The 27,314-nt window shown below is 39.8% G+C and overlaps 1 protein-coding gene across 2 annotated transcripts in view; it reads right to left on the bottom strand.

Moving 5' to 3' along the window:
* Positions 1 to 27,314, bottom strand: part of cdh8 (cadherin 8) — an 85,145-nt gene that overhangs the window by 16,341 nt on the left and 41,490 nt on the right. For both annotated transcript variants that reach the window (XM_038700482.1, XM_038700481.1), the window contains exons 4-7: positions 14,067 to 14,186; positions 7,996 to 8,163; positions 7,561 to 7,748; positions 544 to 791 (exon numbers count right to left, since the gene is read on the bottom strand). In XM_038700482.1, coding sequence (XP_038556410.1) covers positions 544 to 791; positions 7,561 to 7,748; positions 7,996 to 8,163; positions 14,067 to 14,186 — 724 coding nt within the window. The remainder of the gene's footprint in view (positions 1 to 543; positions 792 to 7,560; positions 7,749 to 7,995; positions 8,164 to 14,066; positions 14,187 to 27,314) is intronic.

Genomic DNA, 27,314 nt, shown 5'->3' on the forward strand with positions numbered 1-27,314 from the left:
GCTCATGCAATTACACACAACCTGTTGAGTGTTGTCCCGGGAATGCGGTCAGCAAGTCGCTGGAGAATTAATGAAATGCCAAGATGGAGGGAGAGAAATTGCGTGTATAACCTATCCTCAAGGTGCCCTTGTGGTATTTCCAAGAATAAGTCACACAAGAGGAGAATATAGCAAGGCTGGTCACACATTGAAAGAGAAAGTTGGGCTGTCTTCAACTCACAATCTACCTTTTTTTTGTCCATATGTGAAAATGAATCGCTTCCTCACTGCCAATGATGCTACCACAGCCTCCAAAGGTCACAGACATGAAAAGATTTAATTGCATGCCTCAGTGTCAACCCTTTTATTAAAACAACTCATTATAGCCAGAAAAGACTCATTTGTTAACCTGTACTCTTCACCACTTCTTGACATTACACTAAAAAGCTTTTTCGTTTTCAAGTTATGGTACTGTATTGCACTGGTCAGTCAATAGCAAATGGTGAAGCAGTAAAGGTTATGGTTTTCCCAGGAGCTCACTGATCACTGCATCCACTTTCTTACCTGACCAGGCTCCCAGTGACATCTGGATCCCTGGCGGTGACTGTCCCTATGACTGTGTTGATGGGGGCGTTCTCATTCACTTCCAGTAAGTACACTGGCTTGGAGAAAACGGGAGGTTCATCAGAGTCTTCAACCACAATCTTAACTGTAGCTGTATCCTTGAAGGGCCCACCACTGGTGGGCTCAGAGCGGATGTTGGTGGCTTCAACTTTCAGGCTGTAGGCTCGCTTGCTCTCGTGGTCTAAAGGCTGAAGGTGGACAAAGACAGACATGGTCAGGGACTGCTTCACTGCCAAGATAACAGAGGTGCTTTCCTGCTCTGTTACCTGTCCAAAACAGACATGAATAATCAGTGTTGGATAATATAGTTTCTCAAGCATTGTACTTTTTTTGCTACTTTATACTGTCTAATGCTACATTTCAGAGGGAAGTAATGCACTTGTGCTCAAAAAGCTCTTGACTGACAACTCCTTTTAGATTCAAATTTACATACAATGATGCATTGTTATAGATTAAAGGCACACACCACGAATTTTACACATCACATCCAGTTTACCCGTCACGAAAAGTCTGTCAAAACAGTCGTATAATGTATTCTGTGGCTCTGAAAGTGTGAAGTGTGAAAAAAAACCCTGATCCTGTCATGGCTGTTACCTCGACTTGGCTTAGAGAGTACAAAGCAGAAAGCCCGTGTTACAAATTGGTGTTTGAAAGACTCTAACATTGTGGGGAATGTACGATCCAGTGTTTTTGGAGCTTGCACCAAACGCGGGACTAAAGTAGAGATCTTAGCTTTCTGCTGCTTGCTGCTTAGATTTTGACCATTCTGTTTATAATCTGTGTATTTTTAGTCCTCTGACTTTATTAAAAAAATGCAATACTTTGCTGGAGTACCATCTACCCAACCATATAAAACAGTTACCACCACTTCATGGGGCGCAACATTACAATCAATACAGCAATCTTAAAATGGCCAATCCGATAATGAGTATAAATTTGCTTTCGGTACTTTGGTATATACTGCTGAAAATGCTTCTTTACTTTTATTTAAACTGATTGGGAACAGAGAACTTTACTTCAGAATTCTTTTTTTTCCCAAAGTCATGAAAGTATCTGAGTATTACTTTTACTACTATTAAAATCTTATTTCCTTTTTCTTAATTTAAACATTGAGCTCTGAGTGGAGGGAGCATCAGTACTGTTGAATGTTTTGTCATTGTTCTACTAAAAAGATTCATGTCATCATAATAATTTAAAAAAAGCTGTGATCACGAAATTACACACACAGGAGGCTTCAATCTGAAGAGCTGGAGTGAGTGGCTATGATAATGCCTATGGTATCTATGTATTGCACAAAAATCATTTTGATTTAAATCAATAGAAATGTAATTTTCAGGGTTCTACATCCTGAAGATATTTTCCAACCTTTAACAGCATGAAAGAACAAACATTTCCATGCTAATGCTCTCAGTGACTATTATTAGAGCTTACGTACTGCTATCCCAACCAGATCACATGAAATAAATGCTTATGGTGCTTATTCAAGACCATCTGGAAAAGGTGTAATTCCCCTAAAAGGAATAAAAACATTTTGTACAGGACATGTCATCATACAATTGACATTGACATGGGTTTTTTTTTTTCAATTGCTATACACTATTTCCTTTGCAGATGGCTCTTCATCAATATTTAAAAGAAAGAGGAGAGTCACAATTTTTACTCTCTTGGCATCTCTGAGGACACCCCAGACTGTCACAATTTCATTCTGAATCACCTCTGGTCGAATAATGGGATCAAGTCACTTCCACGCTCCATAACCAGGATTTATAGGGAAATAAAAACTAGGCCTTGCCGCTTGAGGGGATAGGAGCTGGCTTGGGGAGAGAGGAGGACTAAGAAGAGGGAAAGGAACAAATCGAGAAATGTATTCAGTTAGAGTAAGAGGGAGAGAGTTAGACGAACTGTCCCTGAGGTCAGACAGGGCCAGTGTTATAGAGCTCTGGGGGGAGGTGGGTGGTGGGGTGTCCGGGGGCCCAGCTGTGAGACAGTAACAGCAGCCGGGTGGACGGGGGAGGCGACCCTGGGCTTTGACTTCCACACTCCTACACTCCTGGCATCAGGGCACTAGTAGACAGACCGCAGCCCCTGTAGCCTCTCCAAGCCCCACTTCATGGGCAGAGAAGCTATTTGGAACACTTCCATTATTAACCTCCGCTTCTTTCTCCTCCACCTCACTCCTGATGCCCAAACCTGAAGCGAAATCTGTGTGGGTTGGTCACAGTAATATGATCACTTCTTAATATAAGAGTATATAGAATAATGCAGATTTAAGAGTACAAGCATATGGTGAGCTGCTCATCACCTTAAATAAGTAAGCATATGTGGTACACATTAAATTCACCCAGAAAATAGGCTCGTGTTTGCTTCTCCTTTATCAAAATATTTCAGTATTATTTCCACTTGACAGCATGTAGAAACAACTTATTGTATTTGTTTTCAGGTTCCTAACAAATAGGGGAAATGAGAGAGGGGGCTCTCACTGTTACTGGCATATTTAATTACACCAAATCCACTTTGAGTAAAACATAGTGGTAAACAGCCACACTTATTAGCCTAGTTAGCTTTGATTCAATATTTTCAATATCAATTACAAAATCAAAAAAAGCATTTATGCAAGCCGCTCTTTTAAATACTGTATAATATCATGCCCATACCTGAATCAGAATACAAATAATATTTTGACCCGTTCAAATTATTAATTCAATAAACGCACAGAGCGCTTTGACTGAGTAATCCAGGGAGAGCCACTGATTTTTATTAGTATGCATGGTGGTACTGTTGTACAGCTACTGTTGATTATTAAGAGATGTGTGAGTGCAAAAGGAAAACAGTAGAGCTAAGTACCAGACATTTTCGAGGTTGCATGGCCAGTTTACCTTCTTACATGGCTTACCTCAAAAAGGCTAAATTTTTAAATGGGGGACAGCAGACTTACCCTCAGCAACAAAGAAACACACTCGTTTCTCCTGTGTTAACACCCCCCTCACTGTCCCACCCCACAACCCTGCTGTGTCATTTTTTGGGTCTCTCTCAAGCGTTAGCATCAAATCAGTATGTACACACAGGCCATTTAGAGACTTCAAAGTTCAGCGTTGGCTGCAGGGGTGAAAGCTCAGCATCCCACTAACATCCCTCGACAGGCCTGGGGGCTGTTAGATAAAAAGCTTAAAACCCAAACAGCAAAGGATCTCTCCCCTGGTTTGTGCCTCTCCAGCCTCAGTTAGATCAATGTATTTTAACCTTGCCGCAAAGAATCTTAAAAAATTTGACTTCCACGTTAGATGTCAGTTTATAGACCCACACGTGTTGACGGGGACAGGGTGTGTTGGGGAAAGAGTTGCACTGAATCTTTTATTCGGTCACCCCGGTTGCAGGATAACACTGGAACAAAAGCGCAAAAGCATAACAATTGTTTCTTTTATCTCATCTCATCTTGAGACGCTGCCATCCAGAGGGAAGCAAAAACAGTAAGTGTGCAAATGCCTTGCTACTTTCTCAACACATTATCATCTATCTTGCTTCATTGATGAAGGCAACCAACTCAGGACCACAGAGAGAACGCTAAGCAGACATGGAAAGAGTGAAGCTCTCCGCGGGACACGGAGGTGGAGGTTGCCTAAAAGACTAACACATTTGACATTTGCTTTGTAAACAGTTGGAGATTTTACGACTTTTTGTCGAGTTTGTTCTCCAGCATTGATGTTTTCTTTAGTGGCAGTGAATTGTAGTCCCGGCAGATTGCCTTAGCTCTTATACATTCCACCCTACATGCAGTTCATTGTTCACACATGACAAAGTCACACCACGTGTCCTTGGGGTAATGCCATTTTACATCACAACACAATGGCATTCCACATTTGAGTGACCAACCACTACTCAAGACATAAGAACACCCATCCATCAATCATGTGAACAATTCAATATATGCAAACATCCTCTACCAAGCAGATCATCTAAAGACTTAAGACTGTAGAATATATACATATATAAATAGCATGTGCCTTGGTATCTTTGATAGCATGTGTTCAAATCTCTGTTAGATTTTCGACAGATGTCCTTGAGATACGACTGCTTCTAAACTTGCTTGCAGGTCACGGTGTTAATAAAATGCATTTTCAAGTGAAAATTTCACACATTCCATATCGAGCAAAAAAGGGGATTGGGTGCTCTAAATATCTACAGGCAAGAAATGATATCCAGGGTCAAACCTCTATCAGCTTCTATCCTGGAGGAAATATCCATACTGCATTTGTACTGAATATCAAGAAATGTATTACATTGTGTGAAAATCACTGACATCCTAGGATACCATCAGCAGCAAAGCATGTGTCAGTCTCTGCCATACTTCCAAGTTAGTTGATGATTACAATGCTATTGAGGAAAACACTTGCTTCACCAACATCACATTGTACCATGCCATGGAATACCAGAGTGTTTGCCAGCAACTGCTTCACTGAAATTGCTTTGGGGCCAGCAGTAGTAGGCTGCATGTGTGGATGTGTTAGCATTGCAAGCAACTTCATGTTTAGTTCATCTGCTCTTATGCTGATGAATGGTGATTTTTTAATAAATTAAAGAAAAAATGGGTTTTAGCAATAAAGTATGTACCAAAAAATCAAATGCTCCTTTAGCCTCTAAGACACAGAGAAGGCAGGCCCCAGTGTTAATATTCAAAGTCATGCTTGCGTGAAGCCTTCTCTTAAAACACCAAACGTTAAAAATAAATGCGGTATTTGCCCATATAGTTTGCATTCAATTGCAAAATAAATATATAAAATGTATTTTTGCTTTTGTCTGAATTTTAATTTAACATGTTGTGTGTGTTATAGGTTTGTTATTGTTATTAATATGATTGTGAAAAAGTCACACATTATTAAAATATTATTATCATATATATATATTGTAAGTGTAACTTTAGGTGTAACTCGCGATTGAGTTGCATTGCTTTCAGAGTGGTAATTCTGCAACAGCATACTGGCATGGCTGATGATGATCATGTGCAATCACAGTATACAGCTGTAATATATTGTGAAAATGGCACAGTAAGTTGTTGTGAAAGTAAAGCAACTAGTAATTTTCTGTAAACTTACAGTCAAATATTTGACAGTATAAGACACACGATTTTAACAGAAGTGGTAAGAAAGAAGCAGAGCAATATGGCCTTATTTTAGCATGCCATTAAGAATTAGTACTTTTTATACAGTTTCTTGCTTATGTCCTAGGATCAGTGGATCAGAATTCTTTAAATGATTCCAGGGTTGTATGTGATATGAGATATTGCAATATAAATAATAAATTATTAATTCAAACACACTGTTAACTGTTATAAAACACCCCATGACATTTGTTTGGAACACCTACAATTAAATGCAATGCAATATAACAGATCTGCCACAAATTCTTGTGAAGATTACAATGTTCTGATGCTGTCAGAGGGGTGTTAATTCAATTCTATGTTTATTATTGAGGTTGTTGTTAGTGGTGGTGATGTACTGGTCTGCGTTATACAGAAATGTGTTTCATACCTTCAATCAAAACTGAACATTTTCTCTGTAAAGGTAGAATTTATGGCTGGTTTCTAAATGCTCCATCCTGGTTTAAACAAATGTTTGAAATAACATGTGATTGAAATAAAAGGTAATAACTGAAAAGTTATTAATTCTTCTTCTTATTATTATTATTATTATTATTATCATTATTATTATTAGTAGTAGTAGTAGTAGATGTAGTAGCAGTGGTAGTGGTGTTAGTATTATAATTGTAGCATGGGGCAATTTCAACATCTTCAGGATCATCATCATTACCAGGGACAAAGCAGTGTCTGTTATGTCGTTCAGAGACATATTAAAGTTGAGGGCTTGCTTTCATATTATAATCAGTCTTCTATGCTCTCATGTAGACACACAATGTGCGCGCACACATTCACTGCCAGCTGAAACACTATGGTGAAGTCGACCAGGGGCGGATATTTCATGTCACTGCAGGTGAGGACAATAAAAATATTGCCTAGACTAGAGCAGGGGTCGGGGTCGAAACTATCTAGTGTCTAATTACTACTAAGTCTGCTGCTTATCTACCACCCCACCTTGTTCTCCTCCTCTGTTGTCCCAAAGTTTCACAGCGTCCCTGTAACCATGGTAACTTACTCTCACTCCTGCCTGCGAGAAGAGATGGAGAGACCCTGTGCGGCAGAAGAGCCACTGACTGAGATTACTCTGAGCAGCATGCAGGAGAATAAATTAGCCTACACTATAAGCAGACTTTTGTATATTTCTCACTTCCCCCCCGATGGTCTGAAAACTCTCTAAATTTGTCGCTAGTCGCTTTTTAGAAATAAAGTCGCAGAGGGTCTGAAAAAGGTAGGCAGTGGACCAATCTACTGTGGGGGAGGACATAATCTTTCAAAACTTAAAAACGCATTAGAGTTGAAGCAGAGAACCAGAGCTGGTAACCGTTTGTGTACCAAATACATTGACTCGACACTGATTGACCAGTTATATTTGAATTTTTGGATCAAAATAATTTCTAGGGACAATTAAGTAGTCGCTGGATATTGGTAGGGGCATGTCCCCTAAATTCTATGTCCTTAGAAGTTGTCAAATTGAGGGAAGGTTTTGTGTATACTTGACTTGCTTAATTTAGTGGCCTGATAGTCAGAGCATAAGAGCAGCAAGAAGACTACATATCATATACATGTTTAAGACATTAATTACATTGCAAAGGCAGTTGAAGCATCTTGTCTCATTGTGGAGGACGGAAGAACATTTCCAGATGTGTTGACAGCAGTGATGTTGACTTCAACAGAATGTTAACAAAAAGGTGTCAGACTCAGGACACGTTAGCTAACACTAGCTGTAGTGTGCAGTCCATGGCCCTGTTGTGTATGACTGTCAGTCAGAGACAGAAAGAGCATGAGGAACTGAAATTTGCCATTTCCAGTGGTTTTCTAGGTCTTACCCTTTTCAGTCGAAGAATCCCTTCTTGTGTCTGTGTGTCCGTAATAATCTCAAACATGCCATGGTCATCTCCCTCCACAATGTTATATGTTGACTTGGAATTCTCGCCGATGTCTCTATCATTTGCTTTCACCTTGCCACCCATTTTTCCCAACGGGAGGTCTTCAGGGATCACAAACTCATACAAACCTGGGGAGGGACAGACAGCTCTTTGGTTTCCAGAAATGTTGATCAAATGAAACAGAATTATGGAAGTATATTACAGCACTGCATCATCATTAGATATTACTGCAGTTGGAGAAATTAGTTTCTGAGCAGCCTGTTTGATGAAATCTACGAAATAACATTTATTTTTCCCAATTATGACCTATCAGAGAAATACAGCAGTAATTTGTTTCTCCTTGCAATTCGATTTCATGGTTGTAAAGTTACTCACTTTTAGAGAACTTTGGTGGATTGTCGTTGATGTCCGTTAGCGTGACGGTGACAGTCGTAGTTCCAGATAAGCCCCCCATGTGACCTCCCATGTCCTTAGCCTGAATGACCACCAGATACTCCTCTCTCATCTCCCGATCCATCCCATGGAGAGCAACTTTTATGGTCGCTGGAGGTGGAAACAGTTCATAACACATTAATGCAATTATAAACATGACTGATACTCTGCACATCATTTTAATGATGCTCATGCGAATATGCACCAGCAAGCACAAGAAAAAGCAAGGCATACTGTAACCTTCACGCCCACCTTACTCCCCAATTCGTAACGTGCATTATTTTAGACCATGACTTTACAAAACAAGGACTCCATACCAAGCAGAGGTAAAGAATTCCCTGCAGCTTTATTCTCTGAAAAAAAGCTGTGTGAGCATGGCAAGGTAGTCATGACTGAATCCAGCCCCAGCACTGTTTGTTTTTGAATGTGCTGTTCCGCCGTCTGCAGTCATTTGTATTCTGATTGAGTGTGAATTATGCTGTCTGTCTTGTATAATCTTGAATATTGTATGCAGAATGGACCTTATTGACTCTGCCACGGCGCTGAATATAAAAAGGGCTCAGCACCGGCATATAGGGATAATCCACTCAGGAAACAGAGGCCCGCAGGATCATCAAATGAATATAAAACCCCTCATAAAAGCCAGGCTTTGGCATGACACCCTGCCTTGGTCCTGAGCTGCCTCAGACAATGAGAATATGCTTTGCTATGATGAAAAATGTGGGAGGGGTTAGGATGTTGTCTGTGCCTGCATTTTCTATTCTTCAGATAGATTTTCCTTAGAGATGTAACACAATTTCAGGGTCAGTTTTGCTTTTGGAGGTCACCCTCAACACAAATGATCTAAAGATCTAGGGCATGTGAAGGAGAAAAGTTGGATGTTTTAAACAAAATAGCTACCTAACCTCATCATCAAAACTGCAGTTAACAAAGATACAATAACCTATTTGTTCAGATAATTTAATAAATAGGTATTATATTAAATACAACATGTTTTTTACACCTCCGCTTTAAGCATCGGGCTTTTTGTTGCTATTGTTTGGGGTCCCACAGGTCACACTGCTATATGTGTAAAAATAACAGGAATAATCGCAATATTAACCTTTTTTGTCCTTTATTTTTTGGTTTTCTACTTCAAATTATTAGAAACCAATATGTAGACACTTGTTGAAGTGGTAACCTTTTCATTTCCCTTCTTGGGCTTGTACTGAGTATAGAAAAAGTGAAGTTGTTTATGTGTGGGGTAAATTAGACAACAAAGAAACTGATCTAAATCTCCAATAACAGCAATCCAAATAGACTTGTTTTGGATTAGATAAGGGTAGTGCTGTGTAAAAGGTAATGTCATCACCAATAACAGCACAGTAGAAGAACATCCACTGTATTTAACCATAGTTTACAGGTCTCTGATACCCTAACAGAGCTAATGCGCTATTTTCTGCAATAGATTTGTCATTAGTTTGATATCAGGTATTTTAAGCAACTGTCACACATTTACAAAAGTAATTTAATACCAAGGTGATAAAATGTATGTTTTTTGACTGTCAATCTTTTCTTTGAAAATTATATACATGCATAGATGCTGTGAACACTGTAATATTGTGAATGCAGTCTTCGGTAAGTGATCCCACAACACATTGACCCATTTTAAATATTAAAAAATTAAAAGAATGCCCCTCGTTTAAAAAGTTGTTTTAAAGGGCAATGGAATGTTAACACAAGGACAGTTCAGTATATTTATATTTTATCTATTTTACTACTGATCCGACAGATAATAATAATATCATGGTAATGTTACTTAATAGAGCACTGCACCACAGAGCACCACTTGTCCTTGTAAATGTGCACGGGACACAGAAAAAGATGTCTGAAGGACAGAGTGAGCGCACATAAATATCATCACAACAAGAAAGAGGTCACCATTTAACATTAACCAAACAATTAACATGTCCAGGTAAATTAAGTATTTGAATATGACTATTCTCTTTCTTATTCAAATGTCTGCTCTGCTTACAAAAATAATCAAATTTATAGTGTGCATAAGAAACATACTCCTCTTGCTGTATTATGTCACAGGTCTAAGCAATAAAAATGCCTGATTTTAGTGCGAGCGCTGACTGTCATCAAAAAGGTAGGCCTACCTCTAGTCACGCTAACAAATGAATCAATAAATAAAAAGGGAAACACAAACAAGACACGCGTACTTCCTATTCCAAGCACACACACACCCACAAACATACTTCAGTCATCCTGCTAGAAGCAACACTCTCATCTCTGTTGATCATCGTTAATTATTCAAATTAATTCCTAATCACTGAAAAGGGAGGATAGACAAACACTCATTTCCATAGATATTTGCCTCAACTTTTTTTTTTTCACCAACCATTAACCAAGTGATGAATTGGGGCATGATGTTTATTTATTTACTGAATGCTTTTCATTTCCAATGTGGCGTTGCAAGTGTCAAACGCATTCTAATGGTTGTTTTCCCCTCACCTTTTATTTTTCATTAACATTCATTAAAACATCTGGCTCACTTGAATGAGCCATCTGCAGTCACAGAAAGCATGAATGCTAATCCTTAAATTGTCCGTTCAGTGCGTTTTCGTTTTCTATAGCCACGTTCCGCTGCAGATGCTTCGAGATGGTGACGCCTATAGCAGTGGGGACGAGCCCAATTTCTATGTGTTGAACTGAGTGTTCATCCTAATTATGTACATAAATTTTTGAGGCTCCCTTTCTTGAAGCTTGTTTATTGTGTGCTGTTTTCCAAATTGTGAGCAGTCGATTTCCATCTCATTTCTTATTAATGTAATTTCACCATTATTTAATCATATTGCTTACAGACACATGTTAAAAAGTCAGCTGAAAAAGCAATTAAAGATCCAATCTGGAATCTGTTTTGAGATAACTTTATGCATGATGACGCTGTCGAAGAGTTTGCCTTGTGAAAGGAAGAACTCATTATTATTATTATTATTATTGTTATTATTTTGAATTCATAATGCAATGATGTTACACAGCAGCATATGAGTACTGGCCCATTTAGCATTTAGGACGACCAACCAGCTAATGGAAACACACCACTCATTGATGCCCAGCTCTGCTCATATGAATCTTATAATTTTGTAGTTTTAATAATGCATTTCATGCAGCCCATTGTTGAACCACATAGTATAGCACTGACACCAGTTCAGCTAAACCAGGACAAACAGAGAAACTATTGCATTTGTCTTGATGCATTCCACTGACAGAGGAATACTTTTGTCCTCAATATAAGGGCCAGGGTGAAGTTATTTTGCAGACTGTAATCAGCTGTGAGTAATATTGTGTGTGCATATAACAATTTACATTTGAGAGGCCATTAACTGTTCTGATCTGACCGGCCCATTAAAGATCTCATCAAAAGATCTACCTTATTAAATGAGTCACTGTTACAGTGAGCGGACCTTATTTCTGTTTTACTCAGCAAATCAATGTGTGGGTGCTTTTTTTTTTTCTTATTTAACACACACACAAAACATACTTTCTTACCATGTTGCTGCATTATTTTGTGTTTTAATTAAAGCTATACACTCCTCACTTTAGTTCTGGTGCCCTCCCTAATACACATTTTGGCCCCAGCGTACTGTTCATGTTTTCAAACATAAGTGTGAAGCATGAGTGTGCAGCTGCAGAGGAAAGCGGTAGAGGATAGGAGGGAGCCTGGAGCCTGAGTGAACAGCAGCCTCATGTAGCGATACTCTACAAGCATTTCAAATAACAGATGGGCTGAGTTACCTGCAGTCCATTTTGTTGTTTTTAACAACTTTTTAAGCAATAACCAACATTGTCAGTTCCCTTTTAGCGTGCATTTGCTAATGTTGTCCCTTACAGGCTTGCTGAAAAGAGGTGAGGTTACATAATGATGTAGACATTTACACAGTGGTGAACACAACAACACACTCGTTAAAAAAGTTGCCATGCCAACTATAAATCGCTTTTTTGTCCTTTCAGAAACTGTATGCATTTTTAGCCTAGCACACAGCAGCAGAGTGAGATTACCTCAGGTGCGCCAGCAGGTGGGGAAGCTGTTGCATGTCCACCTGCTGGAACCTGTGCAACCTGTAGCACCTGCGGGCTGTGCACACGTACATGCCTTTCTTTTTCATTTAAATCCACAGTGTCGGCAGCACAGAGAGCCCAGCTGCCAAAACTCAGTCAAAATTATGACTGCTGATAATCTGATTTAAAACTAAACTATAAATATTAATTAATTATAATAGATATGTTGGCTGAATTCCTTAAAACAGATACTGCAAGAGGGGTGACCCTCCAGTCTAAATGCATGCTTAGAGGAGCTTCTGTAGATATACAGCAGAATGTGCATGTATATTCATACAGTCAGGATAGAGATGTACTGTTGATGTTTCATTTCATTTTTAGATGTCAGAGCTTGCTTACCAAGTAGCCTAGACTACACAGCCAAAAAGTGAAACTGATTTAAATATTCAAATATTTCTGTTATTCAGTGATCTCTACTAAATGTATTTATTGGTATTCATCTAATCCTTCATCATCTACACAACTGTCGATCACTCTGTTGCTTTTTTCATTCAGTTGGCATATTTCACTGGTAAAATGGAAACACGTAATATATGTGATAAAATTTGTGTGTTGTGTGTTGTCAGGATTATTTCTCCTCTTATGGAGAGTGATGCCGCCAAACCAAGGGGAGGGCACTGCTCACAACACCTATTGTGTTGCCAGTGACAGGCTACATTTTTGTGTTCCCTCTGTCCAATCTAGTCTTCCTCTCATGAAATATTTTTTAAAAAGTAGGCTGCAAATTGGGCGTCTAAAGCCTATCATTTCACGCTGACCATGGGTTTTTGACTGATGAATAAGTTTTTCACACGACTGAGGCTGCCATTGCATTCCATTCAATTTAATATCGTGTAAAATTACAAAAGTTATTTTTGAATCGTTGACCACTTAAGTGCAGATACATTTTATAAAACCGTGTTGCCTTCAGGTGAACGTGAAAATTTGGTCAGCACCTGTCAACATTTGTAATACTAGTATAATAACTACTGTGATATGGTTGTACTAATATAAGATATTGTTCGAGTGACTCTGAAAATATTTCATCTAAGTAATGCAAAACTTGTATTATAATTTTCCACTGCATACTGCTTGCTCTAAACTTGCTCAGTCTAAACACTTTTGTTTGTTAGGGTTTGATTCACAGTTGGGCTTAAAATAAGCCTCACAGTTGAGGCCTATCAATTAGACCTTTCTAGTACTTACTGTACCTAGAGCCTCGGTCAAATAGTGATAGCCCACTGATTGGCCTGAGGTGACTTTGTAAGCTCATTTATCTAAGTTGAAGCAGGTCCTGAAAAAGGACAATATTTAAATACTAAAGGGTTCTGACCTGGTGTGATTGGCCCTGTCTAGAAGAAAACGACTATTGGAATAATTCTTAGATGTAATCACTGTCTCACTATAAAGCCTAGTTCTTTCCTTTTTGTCCCTTTATGGGTGTGGCAGTCATTCATTACATTTTGTAATGCATTATGCTCTCCATTGGTTAGAAACAGACAAAGGATTTGCACACTGTATTAATAGCTCCCATTAAAATTAATGAAGCAACGTTTCGATCTCAGAGAGATCTTCGTCAGGCTTTGTCAGGCAAACAATGAATAACAGGACAAAGAGCTTTGCCTGCCTCACTGAGGTGTCCTCCATTTGTGTCTCCCCTTTTTAAAGACATAGTGATCACAACTGGACCTCTTTATTAATGCGTGTGTGTAGAATTTAGCAAGCTGGTTGTGGTAAGCAACTTGACATGGCCAACCTGCCAAGGTGAATCCAGTGTGCCAAACATGCTCAGAAATGGCCTCTAGTGTGTGCTGCTTTGTCTCCTAATTAAATGTCTGGTGGAAGAACACAACGCGTACAGCGCTTGTGCCCACAGAATAAAGATGCAGCTTAAAATTCTAAAACACCAACAAGCACAGAACTGCATTTACCTGAGTTGGGGTCTATGGAGAAATATGGTTGTCCCTCCAGTATGCTGTAGACTAGTTTTGCGCTGTTCCCGTACACTGGATCATCGGCATCGGTAGCTGTTACCCGGGTAACTGGGGTACCTGTGGGGCAGAAAGACAGAGTTATGAACTAGAACTCTAGGCAATCATCTCTACATAGCTCTGCACTGAAATGGTGAAGTGCTGAGCCAATCAGGATGAGACTATTCAACCCTATGTGTGGTTGATTTGTTCAAAAACCCAGTTCCATCTGTATCAGTCATGCTTGAACCTCCCTTGCAGGTTTGCACTATCCTCCCTTCAGCAAGCAGAAAAAAATACCCAACCCTTTACCCTTTATGACCCCCCCTGCACCCAATTATTTTCGTGCATTTCCTTGCCTCAGTGAAATAATAAACGAATTTAGTGTTTGAGTATTGTTTGGTCTGAACTGAAAACAACATGGCATTTGAACAAGCACGTGTACCCACAACCTCTTTTTTTTGTCTATTGCAACACAGCTTCCAATCATGTGTGTACAGTGCTGCCATCAAAGTGTCAATTACTTTCAGCAAATGTGACATGACTTCAGATGATATGTTATAATGGGTATTTGGCCTAACTGAGCAAACCTGAGCAAACCAGTCCTGTCAGTGTGGATTACTCATTTAGCCTCTTGTAATGCTAGCTGTTGCTGGATATGTTAGCTAGTGTGCAAATTAACATGCCAGTGATGGATGTGTCACATACTTATTGTAACAGCAGGGAATGTAACCGTGTACTTTTACATGCTTTTAACAGCTATTGGTCCTCAAGAACTGCAGCCCCCTAATACACAAGCCAAAAGGAGTGTTACCGCACCTGGAAACACTCTGGTGAAGGTTATAAGATAATCAAATGTATGTCTTTGAGCCTTATCACTTAAAGCAAACTTGTAGCCAAATAAACAGAGAAAACAGTTAACCTTGTCAGAAGAGTTTTTTCTATTAAAAGTTTGGCTATGTTACTATTGCTGTTGCCACATGTATTCTTAAAATGCTAAATGGATATCACTATTCCTTTTTCACTTGAACAATTAGCCATTACCTTCACACCAACAATGCTCAATGTAGCAAAAATTAGGTTTTCTTTTTTTAAATGAGGTTTGTAGAAAATGTACGCAAGGACTTTTATCAATGCACTCCGCTAAATGCTCAAGGCAAATCAGAAAATATATTAATGACAATCCACCATTCACAGCTCTATTACTAGGTATCAGTAAAAATGCACTGAAAATTAGAATATAAAGAGACTATTGACGCAATTAAACTCATCCAATTTAATTCACAGTGACCTAGCTCCTCATCAGTCTCGGTGTGAGGGAGAGTGTGTGTGAGCGGGCGAGGGAAGAGAGAATAGCGAGAAAAGAAGCTGACATGCTGACAGTGAGCAACATGCTGGCAGGAAGCTACAGATGGTATGGTAATTGTTTCTGTGAAAGATGTTTAGAGGTATTCTGACAACAAAGGGAGGCATCCCGCCACAGGCACCTAAGTTTGTCCACAGTGGACGAAAAGGCTTATAGGAAAGACTTGCACTAAGCACGAGGGGTTGGCTCCGACATTGTGATTCAGAGGTTTCACTCATGAATTAAAACACAGAAATAAAAAAAACAAAAGAAAAACAGATGTGTGGGAAACTCAGTCCCTGCAAAGTCTTCGGTATGTAACCCACAAATCAGACATCTGTATTCTGGTGGCATATTGTCTTTTGTTGGCACTACAAGCATAGCAAGAACCCTCAACTGACCTACTGACCAATGTGCAGCACAGTGATGACTTAACATCTAACCTACAAGAAGTTCAATACAAACTCAGCGAATATATATTTTTTCTCCACTGCAAAATAGAACTGGCCTTCGTAAATAGCTCTACACCAAAGATGTAACTGGTACAGTATTTGAACTTATTTTCTTCTTTATGACGTCAGCTACACGTGTCAACCATTGATTAATAGTCACCGCGGAGTCTGTGGTCTTGTAACAGCAAAACAAAGCAAAAGCCACCTTTGCACTCAGACTGGAGTAGGAGTTTCACTGTTGCAACCCAATTATTTTACAGTGAGAGAGCCTCAAGTGGTCCTCTGAGACAGAGGTGTTCTAGTAATTCATAGTCTTATGATGACCCATGCTGTTGTGTTGCCAAAGCTTGCCTTGTAAATTTCATACCGCTTGTTAGACCTTATGCCTTTTGCAGTGTTCAGATCGTAGCAGATCAATGAGCTCGATTTTTTCTGTGTTTCTGCTTGCTGCTATGGCACAAAACTGCACATTATAACTTGATGTCAGCTACTGATAGACTTGGGATTGTCTCTACTTGAATCCACTGAACTGGCGCTCCATTCTCTTTCTCCAAATTTCTTTACATGGAATTAACAGTGAGCGTGATATTCCACTTATCACATTTCGGTAGTTAATAACACTGATATATGATTATAACACTCATATGATTGCATTAACTATCTACAAGCTGCATGTGTGATGAAAATCTCAAGTAACTACAAATCTACACATCATGAAAGTTATTCACAGTTCTGCTTAAGGACCTGGCATTATGTTGAAATTTCCCACAGACATGTTAGATAAATAAATAAAACATCAAATAAATTAGTTGACAGAATGTAAGGAAACATTATTATATGAATTATATGTCACAGATGTGTGCAATAATCCAAATTGGTGCACTCACACAGTATTGCTGGGAAACAAATTATATCCTGTGTGTCATAGGTGTTTGCCAAATTGTCAAATGAATAAAATGAGAGACAGCTAAGGAAATTGCACCTCTTTTTTTCAGAGATACAGAGCCTTATCTGCCTTAAAGTTAAATTACTACTACTATAGAGGGAGAAGGCAGCCATCTCCGCATCCCTAATTATGAAAAGTACCTTCGCACGTCTAAAAGGTGTCTGACTATTGCAAACAGGTTTTATAAATTCAGTTACACTATGGATTGAAGTGGGGGAAGTGGAGGGTAGGAAAAAAAGAATCTTCATAAAAACAGTGGAACCGGTGAAGCATGAAATAGCTCCCTCTTTCTTTCCCTCCCACAGGGTAAAATGCTCCTCAACACCCCTGATAAAAAAATGAGGGATTAGGAAAGCCAGTGTTTTGGTCCTGTTTCAAATCAGTGCAGATTAGCTCGTCCTTCCCCTTGATAATGCACAGAAATTTCAGGGACATTGCAGAAAAGGATGCAGCAAGACCATTCAATGGGCACAGAAACTCATTTGTAGGAGGAATATTGTCTCTGGCTTTTATTTAAAGCCTGTAGCAATGTGGCGATTACAATAATAGCAACACAACACCTCTAAACTTCCAGGGATGAAAAAGCTGAATGGCTACTAAAAACAAAAACCATGCAGGGAGGAATCAGGTATGTAAAAAAGCCTACAATGGAAATGTTCACCCAGAATGCAACTGATGTCCTGTGCACTCTACTGCTGTGGCAACTTTTCTACCTAAAAATGTCACTTACACACGATTCTTTGTCAAACCTGTTAGAAATGTGCAAGTGGGTGCAATCATGCTATTTCCTGTCTAAATGGATTAGTCTCACTTTTCTCCTGCTGCCTAGCAGATGCCCAGACACTGAAAGATTGCATATAACCTTTTCCTGGGAAAGCAAATCTCCCTCTGTTGGTTTGGGCAGTAGCCCACAGAGTGACACGCATTAAGCATGTGTGAAAATACAGTCTGCATTAACAGTTGTTTTCCCACGCTAAGTGTAATCTCATTAATCACATCCTGAAGTTCACAGGATTTAATACAACACCAATACTTTAAACACACATCACTTCAAAGGATGCCATTACTGTTGTTTTTTTGGTTGATGGGCGTGCAGCTTCTAAAGGGGCCTCAGAATGAAGACATGGGGGTCTAGCCTCCTGTTTTATCAACAGACAGAAATAATAGGGCACCCACTTCCTATTTACTCTGTACACTGGCTCAGTGATAGGAAATCAATAGGAATCTTCCTTGAACCAGAGAGAGGATAAATTGGGGGATGCAGCCTGATGTGACACACAATGCCTGTGGAAGGACATTGCAGCTTATTTATGTAATACATTATCCCACAACACGGCTTCATCTGTATAGTTTGCTTATTTCCTTTAGAAGTATTGCAAAGATAATCAGACAGTGGAGGGTCATAAAGATGTAGCTTTGAGCCATCACAAGATGCTCATTTGCAGACACTTACTGTAGGCTGCAGGGTGGAAGGGACAGGAAATGAATTTTGAAAATTAAACACTACACATGTCTACAGCTTTATCTGCAAAACAGGATTTTCACAAATATTTTTTGACATACAGGTGAACATACAGTTAAAATATAAGATGCTCATTTACCCCAGCTAGGGTCAACAAAAAAGGCTGATGGAAGATGAAATAAAAATACAGAATATAGCGTTTGTCAAATTAACTCCATTGTTCTACCCTGTTTGATCAGGTCCTTCACAATTAGGTGTCTTGAAAAACTGGATGAAATAAAACATCAAATCATTGTAAAAAAATTTTTTTTAAAAATGCAAAAGTTACAGCTTACTTTATGAAGAACACTACATTACACAAACCGATTACCAGAACTAATGTTTATATGCACATAGGCTCTATTTTCCAGTTGATCTCACAAGAACATGAGTTGCTTTTTCCCCCCATTGCCCAGAATTCACCCTCAGCATGCTTAGTACAACTCAGCAAACCGCACCACAGGGAAGCACTCTGAGCTCAAGTACCATCATACCTATAATCACTCAAAAGAATGTGTCATTACAGTTCATTTACTATTGCTGGAATGCTAGACTTCTCCCCCATATTCCTCCATCCAACAAGCATGACAACTGTGTAACATCTCAGCTCTGCTCAGCTTGGACCAGCTCAGAAGCGTGAAGGGTAGAAGACAGGGGGCATTCATATGTATGCAGGCACTGAGCCATAGAGAAGGGATATCACTGAGGCATGGGGAGAGCTGCGGGCTGCATGAGGCGTGGGGCTAACAGTGCCCTGCTGTGAGCCCTACCCGGGTAAAACAATACTGTTTATGTTTGACTGGCTTTACACTGCAGGGGTCGAAAGAGAGAGGGAGAAACACAGGGATAAATAGAGAGAGGGGCAGCAGTGTGCAGAACACATGCACAAATCTAATATTAGATATTATAAAGTTTTCTTTAAAGATAAAGGCAGAGTTTTCAGCTAACACACAACTCCCTTTTATGAAAGCCATTTTAGAGGGCTATAGCTCTTAGTCAACACCAAGTGGGATGCTGAAAAAGTAAAATGCTGCTGTCTCAGAAGAACAGGACATGGCTGTTTGTTGATAATTTCTTTACAGACATGACTTATTTTGGTTTTATGTAACGTCAACTTGTTAGCTAAAAGCTACTTGCTGTGGACAAAATTACAAAAATGTTTGGGTTTTTATCCAGAAGTAAGAAAAGCTGATACAAATACCATTGACATTTGTAACAACACTTGCAACAACCTTGGAGTTGAGCCTTTCTCAACTGTATGTTGTGTGGTTTGGTTATTTCATGTCTGTAACAACAGCAAGACAGAGAGGACTGAACACTGAATATGTGTTTAGACAGCAGAAATTGCAGCCAAAAATGAATGGAAAATTGACTTTAGAGGAGAGTCTCAAAAATAAAAATCACAAAGGTTTCAATTTCTTGTAACAACTGCTGTAGTGGATGCCGATTTGTCTTATGGAAAGCAAACCCCAGGGACAGACAAACCATGCGTGATGCACCATACCTGTGTCCAATGTGATGTTAATGCTGCTGGGTTATTGGTATTGTTCATAAATGATATCTACTTACATATTCTAACATAGTCTAAAAGTCTGTTTATTTCACAGCATTCTGTTATGCTGTGTTGGCCCTCTACCCAACATTTCAAAACAGCTGAAAGACTGCTGAGCCTCTAACTGGCATTACAATGTTTCATGTACTCAGGTAAATTTAACAACACTCGAAAAAACCCAGTCGATTACATTTCTTTCCCCCACTTGCTGTCTGCCATAAATTGATGACTATCATCAAAAATAGACTTCTTGAGTGTAACAAAATCATTGTGAAATGTGAAAAAGTGGGTTGTTATTCAGAACTTGCAAACCTCAGAATACATTAATTGGCCAATTAGACAATTGTTCAACAAAGCCATGTAATAAATGATGTTATGTGCATGCTTACTGTAGCTGCTTCCCTTTCATTTAGATTTAGACAGTAGTCAGTCTATCGGTTGGCCAGTAGAAATGTTTCTAGTCTCCTAACTGTCACTTTTCTTACAACAGCGCTTTGCAGACTAATGTAATGAACCCAAGCATAGTGGAAATGTAATAATGCATCCCATGGCAATGACTGTTTAAATGAGTCCAACCTTCACTTAGCCACTGCTCATCCTCCCTCTTGCTTTTCTAGGTCAGAAAGATGGCGTGCCAAACCCTTTTTCTAAAATGGCTGGTCTGTCCCCTGATAGCGCCATTGCAGTGACAGGAAAGTGATTATGTATTGATCATGATCACATAGACACTGGTGTAGCTCTCTCTCCTGTCTGTGGGCAGAGAGGATAATAGCTCATGATCAGACAGGGAGACTGACAGCCCATCCCTCCCGGCAGTGCCACCAGCACTATTTTTGGACAGTACCACCTTTTTGATTGAAATGCATGTGCACGGATGGGATATAACGCAAGAATTAAGAGGCGATTAGCGCTGTGAGGCAGAGTATTGTCAAATACAAAGTGTAGCGCTGTGCTGTAGTGTGGCAGGCCAAAGCTCTTGATAACACAGAAACGGTTGTAACGAGGTGGAGAAAACAAGCGTGTCGAGGCATCCTTTCATCCATCCATCCATCCATCCCCGTCCGTTTATTCTCTCAGAGGAGAAGATGACATACTTGGAGCACCGCCAGTGGATTTTTCTACAGTAGTCAAAGCCAGTTTTAGATTCCCGGGCTGCAGATGGGCATTTATGGCAACATTGCAGATGGGCATTGAGGGAAACCCTTATAACAAATAAGCATGCTCATAAACAACTGGCATGTGTGAACTTTTTGTCATTTGCCAATACAACCTCAAACCTCCCACCCCTTCATTTGTCACCATTTCCACCAAACACTATGATCTACAGCCTGGGCTGTGACTAAAAGTGGTGGCTGTCCTCAACCATGATGTCTTATATTTATATCAGGAAGATATAAGTATTTCAGATTACAGGGAGGCACAGTAAATAATTTCCTGCAAGGCAGGATAAAACATGGTCTCCCCCTGCCCATCAGTCTTCATAACAGGACTAATGCATACTCATAGTAAACTGCATGTTTCAGCAGGGCTGCAGAATGCAGCTGAGGAACAGGGCAAATGAATGAGGAACACCCTGCGGAGGCTAAAAAGATCAGGATATATGTGTTTATTTCCAGCTGTAACACACTTTTCAAAATTGGACTTCGCCAAATACAACATGGGCCAGAGGAGGGCTTACAACAGGAAAAAATATCAAGATATGGTTGTCAGCATCCAAGAAATTGTTCCCTAGAGCCAATGATGGATAAGGGACACTGCACTTTTGAGGAGTAAGGGACCGTCACACTTAAGCACTTACATTGTCATTGTTGTACTACAATTACTAGTCTTTTATAAGACAGAGAGGGAGCCGTCACAGAGAAACTGGGGACAGTGTTTGTGTGTGTGTGTTCATGTGCTTGTCTATGTGTACAATATGTGTCTGTGTGTGTACATGACATCCCTATTTCAAGGAGTCGGCTACTGAGTCTGCTGCCTTGACAAGTCGCTTACAAGAACGGTAGGAACAAAATAATTAAGAGGGTCCTTTGTTCTCCACTGATGGCCGTGACATATGCCGCCATTTTAAAGGGTTGTGTCATTGATTCACTTTAATTAGTTCATAGGAAATGTGTGTAACATGCAGATAGAGTTCAGGACTGGAAGTTGAGGACGGAAAATTGGGCACTTCACATGTTTAATTGCTCCCAAGGCATTTACAATGGCAAGGTAATAACAAAGAATAAGGCAAAGTATATTGTCTAATGAACAACTTTATCATGGGTAAATGAACAAAATGTTGCTTAATTTAAGAACTCTGCCACAGGGCAAGGGTGTTTAATGTGAATTATGCCTCCTCAATGAAAAAAGGAAAAAATGAGGAATAAAAAAAATAACAAGTTTCAGCATAATGCAAAACTGTGGTGGGAAATGAACTTGCGGTTAATATTTTTGCCGCACAACATCAGCATTAGCTCCTGAGAGTGGTAAACCAGAGATCAAAGTTATTACTTAATACCAGAAATGAATTACTTATGTATACACTGTTGCGAAATGCCCTTAACGAGGCGTGTAGCGCAATATGGTTCCAGCTGAGCTGCTCAGTGGCCAAAAGTAGGCAACTCCCTGTGTGTGTGCTTAGATACAGTATTTCTGTGTGAATGGAGAGCTACTTTACACCATAGAATAAAACAACCAACAATAAAATAACATAAGGGAATCAGGAATGTATGTACTGATACCTGATGAAAAAAATACCATGCCATGCCCACTTAAATTTCCTATGTGATAATTCTTGTTTAACTACATGCTGTGCTGTTTTCCTGCTGGTCTATCAAGTTCAAGCTTCTCACAGCAAGATAGCAGCAAACATCCTCAGTGTCAAATCTTCCTGCAGACCATTAGGCCACATCAGTAGTGAGAAAAAAGCACACACGATATCTCAGCAAACTTCACTTGAAACACAGACAAGAAAAATAGACAGCGCTGTGCAGACAGGGAAGAAGCCTTGCTGATTCTAGATGGGGAGAGAACACCACCATATTCTCGGAAATCGATGGGCTTTTTAGTGTGTTTTGGGGTCCTAGATGAACATAAAATAATCTGTCAAGTGGTTTTTGTATTTTTGTGTGTCCTCTTATTAATGGTTTGAAATGGGTGGGACTCAATTATTTTAGAAAAAAAGGTGATGTCACATTTCCATACACCAATCAAAATGTAGAAATATTTGAATCTAATTCTGATCACTGTTGGTGCGTTGTTGCCTCATGTTACCAGGTACTGTCAATCAAATCTCATAGAAACACACCCTGACTAAGCCTGAGTATTTTAGTGTCACACTCTTAATAAATCTAACAAATCCAAAACCCTAACTTTAATTCTCTCTTATTTAGACACATATTTAATCTTATTGTGAAAAAACGGTAATACTGAATCACTAATATTATGTAATAGCATAAGATAATCTCAGATATGAGTAACATGACTTGTAGTGAGTATATGAAAAATGGGACTAAAATTACAAATACTGCTTTAGACAATAATTAAACTAAAATGAAATTGTTGAGGGACATACACTTAAACATTACAGCTTGTCTCAAAATGTAAATCCCTGGAAGATAAACAATATAATGATCCAAATAGATTGACTGTATAGGTAGTTTTTCAGCTATCACAGAAAAGTACATTTTTGTTAGGTGCCAGTGTGAACATTCACATTCTCTCGGAGTGTGCTATTTTCATATTCTGGGGGCAGCAGCAGCACTGAGGATGACGGTGCATTAAAAACAAAGGACAGAGTTGGAGGGAAGCGTTGCCATCCCTCCCTCACCAACGACTCCGCCAGGCTGCTGCAGTGCAAGAAGATGTTCTCAGTCAATTACATGTTTTTTTATTCTTACAGCCTGCAGAGGTAAAAAAAAAAAAAAAGCCACTCAATGGCAGTGGTAGCACACAATATGCAGCCCATAACCCCAGCAATTGGCCCATCAAAAGCAACGTGTGACAGAGGTCTTCCACCTGCCACACAACTGCATTAAGACGCTGAACTCCAATGAATCCAGCCATGTGGTTTGTTTTAGCACCGAACACCTTCTAAGTAATACACTCTGTCATCTGACAGCCGTCCTGGAGTGAGAGGGGTTAAAGCGTTTTCCCTGAGGAATGTCGAAATGTACTACGTGACTGGTGACTTAATATCTTCGTCAGCCGGTGAGAGCGGTGCTATGCTGCCGTCTGACAAGCAATCCATCACAGGGAACACACAGACAGAGAGCTGCACGCTGGCACATAAAGTGTCCACGCGACAGACATGCTAAAGAACACCGGCTACAGCGCGCACCTACCCACACGCACCGACACACACATGCAGGCACATCCACAATGGAGACAGACACACATTCATGCTCTTGTTAACAGGCTGACAGTCATAAAACACAGTCAGACAGACAGATGCACACACACACACACACACACTCCACATACTGAGCAAACACCTAAACTACCCCTAAACTCTCAAAGTAGGTGGACAAGAGAAAAAAAAGTAGGGGGAAAAATGACAGAAGAGGAGAGTGACAGAAATGGTGGAATGTGGATTTACACTCCTGGTAATCCCAAGGTTTGTTTACACTCCCAGAAGTGAAGTGAAATTTTAAAGGGCTATCTCTGTAGCGTGTTGGAGAGCAGATTCACCCAATTACACAGCAGCCCCCAGTGTGACATAGTAAACCTGCTGTAGGATTGACTGTGTGTGTGTTTGTACACGTGGCTTTTTTTGTGTGTGTGTGTGTGTGTTTGCGTGTGTATGTGTGGACACCAGACTGTGACTGCGGTAAAACCACAAACTGACTAAATCCATTCTGCAGTGTTGAGAGCAATACAGCTGCCAATGCTCCAATACACAAACAGCCAGAGCAGAAGAATGCTGTTTGATGCCACAAATCAGACGGCTTCATGACAGCAAGACAGGAGGGTAAAACACCCAGTAACCAGAAATGAATTTGGTATTGGTCTGCAATAAAATACAATCAAAACAGAACATGTAAAGTAATATCCGAACAAGAAAAGGTTAAAAAAACTAAATTACAAGCAGGGCCATATATTTTGGTAAAAGAAAAGCAGTAAAAGCATGGCAGGCGAGCTTCTTTTCTTTTTTTTCATGGTATCAGACAGCTGAGGCGTGGCAGTGACTATATAAGCCAGGCAAGGGCTTTAGTTAATGGGGACAGACATCAAGAGGAGGGCCTCGCCAGTACTGGAGATTTGATCCTTTCGTCTTATCAGCTTCTTTTTCAAATGACCTTGCTGTACGGACTTTTATGCCTCTCCCCTTTATTCTCCGCCGGTGATTGGATGAGCCTCTCTAGTCTCAAATCTCCGCCACCTTGATGAATGTGTTCCGCCGTCATTTATGTTGCATTGACCAATCCCCCTCCACTATACCAGCAACAGTAGGGCACATGAATCTTGGTTGTAGCCACTTGAAGAAGTACTCACACACGACCACATACAAAATGCAGCTAATAAAGAAATAAAGAGATTTTCTGTTCTTTTTTGTTTCTTTATGTCATATATGCTTTGTTTCTCTTGCAGTTAAATTAAGTCTACACAGTCTTTTGTGGGAACAAAATGTAACTTTAAAGAGTGTTATTATGTGTTTCAAATGGAATGCAATTGCTGCTTTTAATTTTAGGTACTGAGTGCCTGCAGCGTCCAAATAGCTATGGTTGGTACCTCAGACAATTAATAATGCAGACATGGAGGGATGAGAGAACAGGGTATCCTGTTCTTGCTGCTGAACACTGTAAAATCACCTGCAGCATGAAAAGGTAGCACAATCTCCAACATACACACATTGGTGTTGACTTTTGGCAGCAGAGCCACAGAGCAAAGGTTCTTGCTTTTTTGAAAAAAGCAAAGGGCAAGTGGGAGTGACGTCCTGCACAATACAAGATACAGCACGAAGGAGATACGGAGGAGCAAAGAGGGATAAATGCAGTGCAGGAAAAGTGCACTGAAAAAAAAGGCCCTACAACACAACATTAAATATCCACAACTCTCTTTTTGAATAATTAATAGGTGAGCCACGGCTGTGTACTGAAGAATGCGTATGAGAAAGCATCCTGGCATCCTAGCAGATATGAGTAAGCATTTGCCAAGTCGGCGGACTGGAGCCCTCCTCGTTTTGCCTGTTATAACGATGATGCAGAGAGGACCTCCCACTCACTAGCATGACTTCAAACAGTTCCTTGTCACTTCTGGTTGATATGTGACAGAGCTGATAAACACACACACACACAGAGACCCACACACAGGAAAGTTAGATTACTTCCACAAGCCTTTGAAATGGAACTTTCCTTGTGTCACACTGAAGGATTCACTAACAGAATTGCAAGTCCATAAATGTGTTCTGTCTTAATCAGCAGAAATGAATTCCCCCAGAAGTTATTAACTAAAGCTTTAAAATTACAGAGCTAGAGTTGTGTGCGCATAAATAAATAACAAAACATCAACAACAACATTTTTCAAGTCCTCTGTCAAACATTGTAAACACAAACACGTTGTTCAGTTCAGCAGTATAGCAGAGAGAAAGTGCATGAATGATCCCAGCTCAGTGTGTCATCTGTAGAAAAGGGGGACGATAGGCAATTAGTGAGTAAATGTGTGACTGAGTGAGCGAGAAAATGACTGTTTCAGCCGAGCTACAGCAGATCTTTCTCCAGTAAGATCTAATATGTACCCGGCCTAATGAATGCAGATGGTGGCAGTGGCAGCAAACCTCACTGATCTAACGTGTAGCTGAGGTGAGTTTGCAGTGGAGTGCTCTAATGACACATGGCTTTTAGTTTTTATTGATGTCAACCACACCTGTAGCTGTTTGTCAATATGTCTTTAGATATATATATGTCATATATATCAGGGATAATCAAAAAATATGTGCAACTTTGACTAGTAAGCTGTTATTATTGAGCAATGAATTATGTGAAGTGACATACAAAGAGCGAAATGGTGACACAAAGGTTCCTCATCTGTGACTATGAATTGTTGTATATTGTATAAAGCGATAACATACTCAAGGCCACGCTATACTGTGTGGTCCTGGTGTGCTGGGGGTCATAGGGTCACAGGCCGAAGGCCAGCTGCTTTTGATCAGTGCTAGCATAATAACTGTGTTACTGATATTTGTGCTGAGAGGCCTTGAGACTACACAAACAGAAAGAAAAAAATGAAAAGATGGATAAAAAATGTTCATGTTTTGGTCACGACAACTTCTTATTGTTTCTGCTCTGTGTCTATTTACATGTACACTCTTCATGGTGAGAACTACACAACCTGTGAAAATAGTTGTATAATGTCTTCTGTGGCTCTGGACAAGTTTGGCGAGCGTAAGAAAATGATCTGCCTATGGAGACTTGGAGACAAACATTTTTTTAAGAG

Source organism: Micropterus salmoides, unplaced genomic scaffold (genome assembly GCF_014851395.1).
Source record: "Micropterus salmoides isolate LMB-PRFRI ecotype aquatic unplaced genomic scaffold, ASM1485139v1 Ms_hic_scaffold_6, whole genome shotgun sequence".
Classification (NCBI taxonomy): domain Eukaryota; kingdom Metazoa; phylum Chordata; class Actinopteri; order Centrarchiformes; family Centrarchidae; genus Micropterus; species Micropterus salmoides.